General features: G+C 52.2%; 1 protein-coding gene across 1 annotated transcript; it reads right to left on the reverse strand.

The window, feature by feature from the left end:
• Window positions 1-1,760: 1,760 nt before the first annotated feature.
• Window positions 1,761-4,386, reverse strand: ZBTB12 (zinc finger and BTB domain containing 12). Its single transcript, XM_023188882.3, has 2 exons — window positions 3,980-4,386; window positions 1,761-3,471 (listed from the first exon to the last, which is right to left on the reverse strand). Exon 2 carries the CDS (start codon window positions 3,449-3,451, stop codon window positions 2,072-2,074), a length of 1,380 nt encoding a protein of 459 aa, XP_023044650.1. The 5' UTR covers window positions 3,452-3,471; window positions 3,980-4,386; the 3' UTR covers window positions 1,761-2,071.
• Window positions 4,387-10,392: the final 6,006 nt, after the last annotated feature.

Here is a 10,392-nt window from a genome sequence, read left to right on the forward strand (position 1 = left end):
CATTCCTGGCCTCAGCTCTGCAGGGACCGAGGGCGAGGCACGCCTGGGCCCAGGTGTGGCGTCTCTGTCCCCATCTGGTTTTAGGTAACAAGCGGAGCTTCTGAACCTCCCGGCTCTCTGCAGCGGCTGTATTTCCTCTGGCCTGCTTGGGCTTTTCCCGCCTCTGGTTGCTTTTCTGCCTTTCTAGTTTTGGGGTTACCAGATAGAAGGCTCGGCCTCAGTTTTGGCCTCGCCTTTCTAACGAGCAAGAAGAGGGCGATAGGGACGCGGAGGACACCTTTGTTCTTGGCTGCTTCTAGCATATTGCTTCTTCTCCCCTGGAGCAGCGTGCCCTTTTGAAAACCTGTGGCTAAATGTCTCTTCTGTTTATATCAGGCGTGTTACACCTCCACACGCATTAGGGATCCAGGTAAGCCCAGCGGCCCGAACGTCATTACTGACTGGTGACACTGCAGTAAGTAAACCTTTTTTGCCCAACACTTCATAAGCACAGTCAGGTGCTCCGTGGGTCATAGCCTAGCGGACACTTTAAGTATAAATGAGGTACACCAAGATAGACAACCTCGATAGCTGTATTTAGGGTACCATCCTTTTAGGTATTACGTTTTGGTCGAGTTAGAAAATATCTGTATGATTTCACACGCAGTGTTTGACACAGGCAGGTGGGGTACCTGAGGCCAATTCAAGGCCTTCTGGGAACTGTAGTTCTCTTTGGTTAACTATTCCAGTGCTTTCTGGGAATTGTAGTTTTCCCTGCACCTTAATCCAAACTTACCTGTTTTTTTTTTTTTTTTTTTTTTTTTACTTTCCTGAAGACATGAACCATTTACCCCAGACAAAATATGACCAACACAGACTCCTGCTTACAATTTCCGTGGGCAGGTTGGCCACCTGTAGCTCATCCCTAGCACTGATCTAAGTCCCTCAAATAGAGTTCATGTGCATCCCCATGACTGCCATCACTTGTACCGTGAAGTACCTGGCTAAGTGTTGAGATTGCAGAACTGGTGGAAGGCTGGGGGCAGGGACTTGGGGGAGTCCCTGACCAGAGGAGCTCACTTGTCACACTCGTCTCCTATGTTTAGGGCTGGGCTCCTTCAGGCAAGGGACATGCATGAGTTGTGACCTCTAGGTATTAAGAATGCAGCGTCACAGGGAGAGGCTGTCTAGGGCAGGATAGTCATGTACAGGCAGTTGCCAGAGTGTAAAGAAAAAAAAGTTTTTTGTTTTTTTTTTGTTTTTTATTTTGTGGAAAACAAAAGCAGAAAAACTAAAACCCCAAACTCCAGAAAAAATCCTAAAAAATATGTTTTTTCTTAAAAAATACTGTATGTCTCTACTCCTCTCCCTCCCTCCCAACAGCCCTTCTTGTGTTCTTTCTTTTCTAAGTGCCCTACCCCCCCACCCCCATGACTATCCATTGTTCTTGCTATTGTACCACTTCCCAATATCTACCCAGGATGCGCACCCCATGTTCTCTTACCTGGCGTCTTACTTTGTTCTCCCTCAAATTTCAGCAAGCCTCATACTCGCAGTCCCATTTCCCCAGCATGCAAGAACTATCTCCCCCTTCCTTTTCTGGGACTCAATAATCTTTTCCCCTTACCACTCCCTCACCCCAGGTCTATTCTAAGCAGGAGCATGTCCTCCTGCCAAATTCCCTCCCTGTACCCACCCACCCACCCTTCTTATCTCGAGAAATGTCAGAACCTTTCCCTGGGCAGCCTTAGCCAGAAGTAAAACATTTTTGTCTTCCCTTGTTCTATAGGACCCTTTTCCCTCCCTCCACATACACATGCACCTGTAAGAGAAGGAAATCTTTCTCTGGGACCCTGTATTTCCCTGGCCTACTCCAAGAACTCTGTCCCCAGCTCCAGCTTCTTGCACTCTGAGGAGCAACAGTCTTCTCTCCAAGGAATCATCTTCCCTCTCTCAGGATGTGTGCATCTGCTCAGCCTCCTACTCTTACCTTTCTGCCCCAGATCCCCCACCCCCCAATTCTCCTGGGCCAAAGAGCCCTTTTCCCACCCAGCCCAGGGACCCCAGCCTCCTGGCCTCCACGCCTGCGCGGCTAGCGGATGAGGACGTTGATCTCGGCCACACTGGCCTCCAGCACGTTCTCGGCCGTGGTCTTGCCGTGTTGCTCCTTGAGGTGCCGCCTAATGGCAGGCTTGTGGGCGAAGCGCACGTCGCAGTAGGAACAGCGGTAGGGCCGCGCTCCCGAGTGCAGGTTGAGGTGGTCGTGCAGGGTGGACTTCTGTGTGAAGCACTTGCCGCAGATTCCGCACGAGTGTGACTTGACACCACGATGCACGTTCATGTGGCGGTTGAGGTTGCTGCTGTGGTTGAACTGCTTGCCACAGCGAGGGCACATGAAGATGAAGTGCTGCGCCCGCATGTGGAAGACCAGCTTCTCCACGCCCTGGAACACTTCCGGGCACTTGGTGCATTTGATGTTCTTTAAGGGGTTTCCACCCGAGAATCCCCCAGGCAGGGGTCCCCGGCTGCCCCCCGCCCCCAGGCTGCCCCCCGCCCCCCGGGCAGCCATGGCCACCGCTGCTGCTTCCACCAGGCCCGAGGTGGCCCCCACGCTGGCCCGGCCTCCAGGAATCAACAGCAGGCCCTCCCCTTCTGCGTCCTCAGACAGGCTATAGCAGGCCTTCACCACACCCTGTGGTGGGGCTACAGTGCTGGGGGGCACGCTGCTCTGGGCCAGCTCCCCAAGGTGGCCACCCACGGAGCCTCCAATGCCCAGACCCCCTCCCAGGCCTCCAGGGGGTTTGAGCCGGTGTGCCACCTCCAGGGCCGACTCCACCTTGACGATGCAGATGTCAGACACGTCCTCATCCTCATCCTCATCCTCTTCCTCCGCTTTCAGCTCCAAGTCCTCATCCAGTGGGAACTCCAGCTTCACTGGCCGCAGGAGTGGAGGGGGTAGAGGAGGTGGGGGTGGGGGCTTCGGGGCTGGCTTTGGGGTCCTGGCTGGAGGGAGGAGGGACTTGGTGGCGCTGACGCTGCTCACAAGGCTAGCCTCACTGACCCCATCCTCTTTGAGGCCTATTTTGGGCTCAATGAACTGGCTGAGAGCATTCCGGCATTTCTCCACCACGTGCTCCATCTGTAGGTAGGAGGCGGCTGTCAGGTAGTTGACGATGTCCCTAACAGCGAATTCCAGGGCGCCCGTGTAGCAGGAGAGGAGCAGGTCAGCCACGATGCGTGCACTGTGCATCAGGGAGACCTGCAGCTCCGAGCTGGGGTTCAGCAGGAACTGGTCCCGCAGGAACGGTGAGCAGGCGGCCAAGATGACCTTGTGGCCTCGAAACTTGAGGCTGTCAGCCACAATGGTCACGTCGCAGAACCGCTCCTCTGCTCGGAGCTGGTTCATGTTCCGTAGCGTAGCGGCCTCGTGGCCAGGCAGCTGGAAGCGCAGGACTTCCACCCCAGAGGCCATTGTGGCGGGGGTGGGCAACCCTGGTTGGGAAGGAAACCGGTCAGAGACAAAGGTCTGTGGTTCTCCGAAGCCAAGGCTCCAGGACCCTCGCCCCCATTCTTGCCCAGCCCCCCGGCATCCGATCTCCCGGTCTTCAGATCTCTTCCTCAGTTTCCCCAACCCTGGGGAGGCGCTGTCCCTCTGAGAGGAGGGAGGCGTGGTTCTCGGGGGCGGGGCAGCGGCGTCCACACCCCCCAGCCCAGCAGCCCGCTAGGATGGGGCGAGCCCGCGCGCCCACGGTGGAAGGACGGAGAAAAGGGGGGGCAGAGGCCTGGGGCTCTGGACGCCGAGGTGGCCCCGGTTGTAGACTCTTCTCACCCCGCCCCCTTTACCGGCTGCCTCATTCCTCCGCCCCCCCTTACACGTTTGCACGCGCTTTTCACGTCCTCCCCCCGCTGCCTGCACGCACCGTGCACGCCCTGCCCCCACGCTCAGAGCTCCGTGGCACGCCCCCCCAGCCCCACGACCCTGAGTGCACGCTCCTCTCACCTGGCCCGGTTCCGCGCGCTGTTTTTTTAATCCCCTATTTTCCCCACCCCCCCGGGCCGGCAGCGCCCCCCACACACGGGCAGGGCCTGGGCAGCGCGCAGGCGCGGGGGTGCACGGGGTGCGCGCGCGGGGCCGGCTCCGCGTGGGCGTAAGGGGGGAGGGGCGGGGGCGGCTCGTGCCGTGTGTTCCAGGCCCCGCGCGCGCGGCGGCGGCTTCGGCTAGGACTCGGGGAGGAGGAAGAGGGGAGGGAATTAAAGGAGCAGGATCCCCCCTTCCCGACCCCCCTTTCTTCACCAGCACCCCCACGCGGTTAAAGGGCCGGACGGCCTTGCCTCCTCTTTGGCCGGGATTATTTGTCCGCCAGAGCGGAAATACGTTCCACACCCCCCTCTTTCTCGCTCCCCCTCCTCTGTGCCTCCAGGCCCCGCGACCAGTCTGCGCGTGCGTGCCAAGTGCCGCGCGGAGGCCCGCTCACTCGGGCCCGCCTCCCAATTCCGGCTGCCCATGGCGCTACCCGCTCCGCGTCCCCGCGCGCCCCGCCTGCGCCGCATCCCGCAGCGCGCGCGCGCACCCGTTCTCTAGGCTGCCGGCGCTGCCACCTGCTCCCGGGGTGGTGCGTCTCCGGTCCAGCTGTGCAGAGCGCTGCCCTCGGTGCATCAGCGGCACCTCTCTGGGGCCCAACCGACCTGTGGCTAACAGAGCTGTTGGTAGTTATTGCCCACGCCTGCCTCCGCTGCTGAGTGTGTTCACAGTTGCTCCAGCCACATTTCCAGGCTTTTCCAACTCTTGTAAAGCTAGTAACCGCCTCAGCCCTTCAGGCCTGAAATATGAATTCACTTGCCACAAAACCAGACGATCCAGTGCCCTCAACTCTCCTTAACTCCATGTCAGTCCTTTAAAATCACACCCGCGCTCCCCTCCATTCTCAGGATTAATCCCAACCTCTTGCCAAGACAGTCGCCCTCCACTTGTGCTATCCGTGACCTTGCCCATTTCACCTTTAGTATATAATTAACCCTAGGACTAATTTTAATGATGTGATTTATGTTAGTTTGATTCTACTCTAATCTTCCACTGCACCGTCCCCCTTATTCCTCACCTCTCCTCCAAACTGACAAGGTCCAGCTCTACACAAAACTTCCCTTCAATACTGCGCCCGGGTCTTCTCTTTCTCTTGTCTCTTTCCGACTAAGTTACAGTCTCCACAGCTTCAGCGACAGCACTTAGGCGCATCTTGAAGGCTGTTCCTCTCCCTTCCCCTTCTCACCTGATACTTACACTCACTTCCGTACCTATCCAAGTCTGTGTGAAGATGCCACTGTTTCCTGCCAATTGGATTTCTTTTTTACGTCCTTCAGGAGAATAGTGAGTTTTCCTTACGTTTCAATTCTGATGAAGTTTCTTATAATGTGTTCAATATCTGGTTTCCCCATGAGACTATAAACTTCTTGGTTGCAGGAATTATGTTGTGGGTTATGTTTTGCAAAAAAAAAAAAAAAAAAAAAAAAAAAATCAAGCAATAGGGCGGGTGTGGTGGCTCACACCTGTAATCCCAGCACTGTGGGAGGCCAAGGCAGGTGGATCATTTGAGGTCGGGAGTTCGAGACCAGCCTGGCCAACATGGTGAAACCCTGTCTCTACTAAATATACAAAAATTAGCCGGACGCGGTGGCAGGTGCCTGTAATCCCAGCTACTGGGGAGGCTGAGGCAGGAGAATCGCTTGAACCTGGGAGGTGGAGGTTTCAGTGAGCCTAGATTGCGCCATTGCACTCCAGCCTGGGCGACAGAGCAAGACTGCTCGAAACAAAACAAAACAAAAAACCAAAAAAGGTCATGCAGTAAATGATTGTTGAAGTAATTCCTTTGGCTCAGCCAGCATCCACCCATAAAAAGTTTGTGCTTGAGCTGAAACTGAATTCTGGAACTCAAGGGATGCTGTTTGGCAGGAGGGCGGAGGCAGCGTAGACGGCGTTTAGGTGGTACCTTGACTCTGCCTTTTTCTTTTAAATTATCTGATTTTTATGCCCGTACCCAGTTCCCTCTATGGAATCTAAGAGTCTGTTCTAAACTGCTGTCTTTGTAGTTAGGCCATGTAGATTTGAGGAAGAACACATGATTTTGTGTCAGACGCACCTAGGCTTAAAGCCACATTCCTAGGAGTTTCTGAGCCTACTCTGGCTCAGAAGGCTGCCAGATTCACAAATCATTTTTAAAAACTAAAGCCATATTCCTGTACTAACTGAGGCCCATTGGGCAAGTTACTTAATTCTCTTAATCACAGTGTCCTTATCTTTGTCTCCCCCTCCCATCCTTAGCTCATCCGAAAGCATTTTTATCTTGAAGGCCCTGATCCCTTACAGGGCTAGTGTGAGGTTTAAATAGCCTGGCATGCAGTAGATGCTGAGTAAACAATAGCTCTGTTCCTCTTTTCCTAATTTGGGAGACGGACTATGAAATTTTCAAAAGAATTTTCATTATTTATTTAGCTGGAGTTTTGCTCTTGTCACCTGGGCTGGAGTGCAATGGCATGATCTTGGCTCACTGCAACCTCCGCCTCCCAGGTTCAAGCGATTCTCCTGCCTCAGCCTCCCAAGTAGCTGGGATTACAGGCACCCACCACCATACCCAGCTTATTTTCGTATTTTTAGTAGAGACCAGGTTTCACCATGTTGGCCAGACTGGTCTCGAACTCCTAACCTCGGGTGATCTGCCTGGCTCAGCCTCCCAAAGTGTTGGGATTACAGGCATGAGCCACTGCGCCTGACCCAAAATAACATTAAAACTTCTGTTTTTCTCTCTCATCTCTTCTTTTCTGCATTGCCAAACTTCTCAGAAGAATAGTTCACATTTCATTGAGAACAGAAATACATAAAGCTGTCAAGTTAAGAATTAGGGTTGGTAAAATTTTGTTTCCTATCCCTTTCTTGCTACTTTTCATTTCTGGGAATGTGGATGGGACAGGGAGCCTAATCTCAGTCCATGGATTAAGACAGGTAGTCCTTGGTGGCAGGTGGAGTTGAGAGCCAATGAATCCTTCAAGTGTCCAGCCCACCCAGTTACAGCTCTGCATAAAGACAAGCAGAGGTGCACAAGCTGTCATTTAGATCCTTGTCCCTTCTTCACCAACTTCTGCCAGTATAAAACCAGGGGCTCTCCTGTCCTTAGCTTGCAGTACCAAATGCCTTGGTGTGGTGTCAAGAACAGATACATTTAGGAGATACATGTAGGATTCTTGGGTCAGGCTCATTCCTATAATCCCAGCACTTTGGGAGGCTGAGGCAGGAGGATCCCTTGAGCCCAGGAGTTTGAGACCGGTCTGGGCAACATAGCAAGACCCCATCTCTACAAATAATAAGAAAATTAGGAGGGCATGATGGTGTGTATATGCTTGTGATCCCAGCTACACGAGAGGCTGAGGTGGGAGGACTGCTTAAGCCCAGGCAGTTGAGGCTGCAGTGAACCATGATAGTGCCACTGTGATCCAGCCTGGGCAACAGAGTGAGACCCTGTCCCCTGTCTTTTTTTTTTTTTTTTTTTTTTTGAGACAGAGTCTCGCTCTGTCGCCTGGGCTGGAGTGCAGTGGCCGGATCTCAGCTCACTGCAAGCTCCACCTCCCGGGTTTACACCATTCTCCTGCCTCAGCCTCCCGAGTAGCTGGGACTACAGGCGCCCGCCACCTCGCCCAGCTAGTTTTTTGTATTTTTTAGTAGAGACAGAGTTTCACCGTGTTAGCCAGGATGGTCTCGATCTTCTGACCTCGTGACCCGCCCATCTTGGCCTCCCAAAGTGCTGGGATTACAGGCTTGAACCACCGCGCCCGGCCGACCCTGTCTTTAAAAAAATAAAAAATTAGGATTCTTAGTGAACTTTAGAAATAAAATCTGGGCTGGGCACTGTGGCTCATGCCTGTAATCCCAGCACTTTGGGAGGTTGAGGTGGGAGGATCACTTGAGGCCAGGAGTTTGAGACTGGCCTGGGCAACAAAGCGAGACACCTGTCTCGAAAATAATAAAATAACAAATAAAAGCAAATACATTTTTAAAAGGAAACAAAATTTGACTAGGGATGCAAAGAACAACTAGGAGACAGAAGGTCCAGGTTGCAGTCCATCTTCAGGTCATCAAGGCTCCCCAGGTTTCAGTATTCTCTTTAACAAAATGGAGGGATTACTCTCTGAAGTATTTGCCAGTCCTGTGAGTCCATAACAGCTTACTTTGAAAAGGGGTGTGTATGTTTGTGGGCGTGTCTGAGAGAAGCTAGTTCACAGCTTAGAGCACTACCCTTGGCTACTCATAGAGGTAAGGAGTGGCCTTGGTAATCCAAAACCGTAGCAAACATCAGACATTTCTCTGAGACATTTAAAGTATTTTAGGCTGTGGGCTTAGTTTTTACAACGATGCTTAGCACGCACTAGAATAACCATATTCCCTGAGTAACCTATAGGAAAGGAAGAGGTAAGTCAGTCTGGACTTTTAAATCCATAGGCTGATGAAACCGTCTTGCATTACAACAAAACCTCCAACTTCTTTCTCTTTCTCCTTTGATCTGCACTCAGCTCTGCCCTCAGGGCAGGAACCCTGGTGAAAACTGCAGGAAGTTTTGGCAATGTTGGGAGGGACTCACTGCTTGGGGAAAGAAGCCATGTGAAAACAAAGTGCCCGCACCACTACCATCCATTTGCAAAACCACCTTTTCTGAACTCCCATCCATCCCCTTGACTGATCCTCAATGCTGGCTCCTCCTTCCTCGGAGCTCATTATCCCTAGCTCTTCGGAGCCCTCTCCCAGCCTCAACCTGCCCCCAGACAAGCTCTTCCCTCCCTCTTCTACCTCAGAGGGAATTTACTCCCTGCAGCCCACCACCTTTGCCATCGTCCAAGTCCTCCACACACCCTTGTTGACTCTGCCCAGCTCCAGGTCTGTCTGGGGAAATGGAGGCAGATTCTCCCAGCACCTTGTGAATTCCAGACAGAAAAAGACTCTTCCACTTCTCACCAAACATTGTATCCTCTGAGCCTCACCAAGTCTGCTCTGCTACCCTCTGTCATCCTTGCTGCTTGAGCAACTGATTTTCCGGCCTGTGATACCTGGACCAGGTTGTCCTCCCCAGGCCTGCCTGTGTCCCTGCAAATGACCTAATCCATATCCCAAGTTTCTAAAAAAATTGTTCATTTTATTTTATTTTTTTCATAGAGTCATTCGTGAGAGCAGAAATACAAAAAGCTGTCAAGTTAGGAATTAGAGTTTGTAGGACTGGGTGCAGTGGCTCACACCTGTAATCACAGCACTTTGGGAGGCTGACGTGGCTGGATCATTTGAGGTCAGAAGTTCGAGAACAGCCTGGCCAACGTGGTGAAACCCAGTCTCTACTAAAAATACAAAAATAAAAAATAAAAAAATTAGCTGGGCGTGGTGGTGCATGCCTGTAATCCCAGCTACTCAGGAGGCTGAGGCAGGAGAATCGCTTGAACCTGGGAGGTGGAGGTTGTAGTGAGTTGAGATCACGCCACTGCACTCCAGCCTCGGCAATAAGAGTGAAACTCCGTCTTAAAAAAAAAAAAAGGAAAGAAATAGAGTTTGTAAAATTTTGTTTACAAACTCAAAATTCAAAGTTCAAAATTCAAAATGTAGTTTTGTTCAAAATTCAAAAAGTATAAGTACAATTCGAAATTCAAATTGTAAAGTTTTGTTCAAAATTTAAAATGTATAAGAGGGTATAAGGGTGGGTGTGGTGGCTCATACCTGTAAACTCAGCACTTCTGGGAAGCCAAGGGAAGAGGATAACTTGAAACCAGCCTGGGCAACAAGGCAAAACGCAGTCTCAGCAAAAAAAAAAAAAAAAAAAAAAGCTGCGGGAAGTGGTGCAGCCTGTGGTCACAGCTATTGGAGAGGCTGAGGTGGGAGGACTGCTTCAGCCCGGGGAGGAGAAGGCTGCATTGAGCCTTGTTCGTACTGCTGCACTCCAGCTTGGGTGACAGTGCAAGACCCTGTTAAAAAAAATGTGATTTCTGGCCGGGCGCGGTGGCTCAAGCCTGTAATCCTAGCACCTTGGGAGGCCGAGACGGGTGGATCACAAGGTCAGGAGATCGAGACCACCCTGGCTAATATGGTGAAACCCCGTCTCTACTAAAGAATACAAAAAACTAGCCGGGCGACGAGGCGGGCGCCTGTAGTCCCAGCTACTTGGGAGGCGGAGGCAGGAGAATGGCCTAAACCCGGGAGGCGGAGCTTGCAGTGAGCTGAGATCCGGCCACCGCACTCCAGCCTGGGCGACAGAGCCAGACTCCGTCTCCTAAAAAAAAAAAAAAAAAAAATGTGATTTCTATTGCTTAGGCTGGAGTACAGTGGTGCAAGCCAGGCTCACTGCGGCCTCGACTTCCCTGGGCAATTTTTTTTTTTTTTTTTTAGATGGA

The sequence above is a fragment of the Piliocolobus tephrosceles genome, chromosome 5 (genome assembly GCF_002776525.5).
Source record: "Piliocolobus tephrosceles isolate RC106 chromosome 5, ASM277652v3, whole genome shotgun sequence".
NCBI classification, from domain to species: domain Eukaryota; kingdom Metazoa; phylum Chordata; class Mammalia; order Primates; family Cercopithecidae; genus Piliocolobus; species Piliocolobus tephrosceles.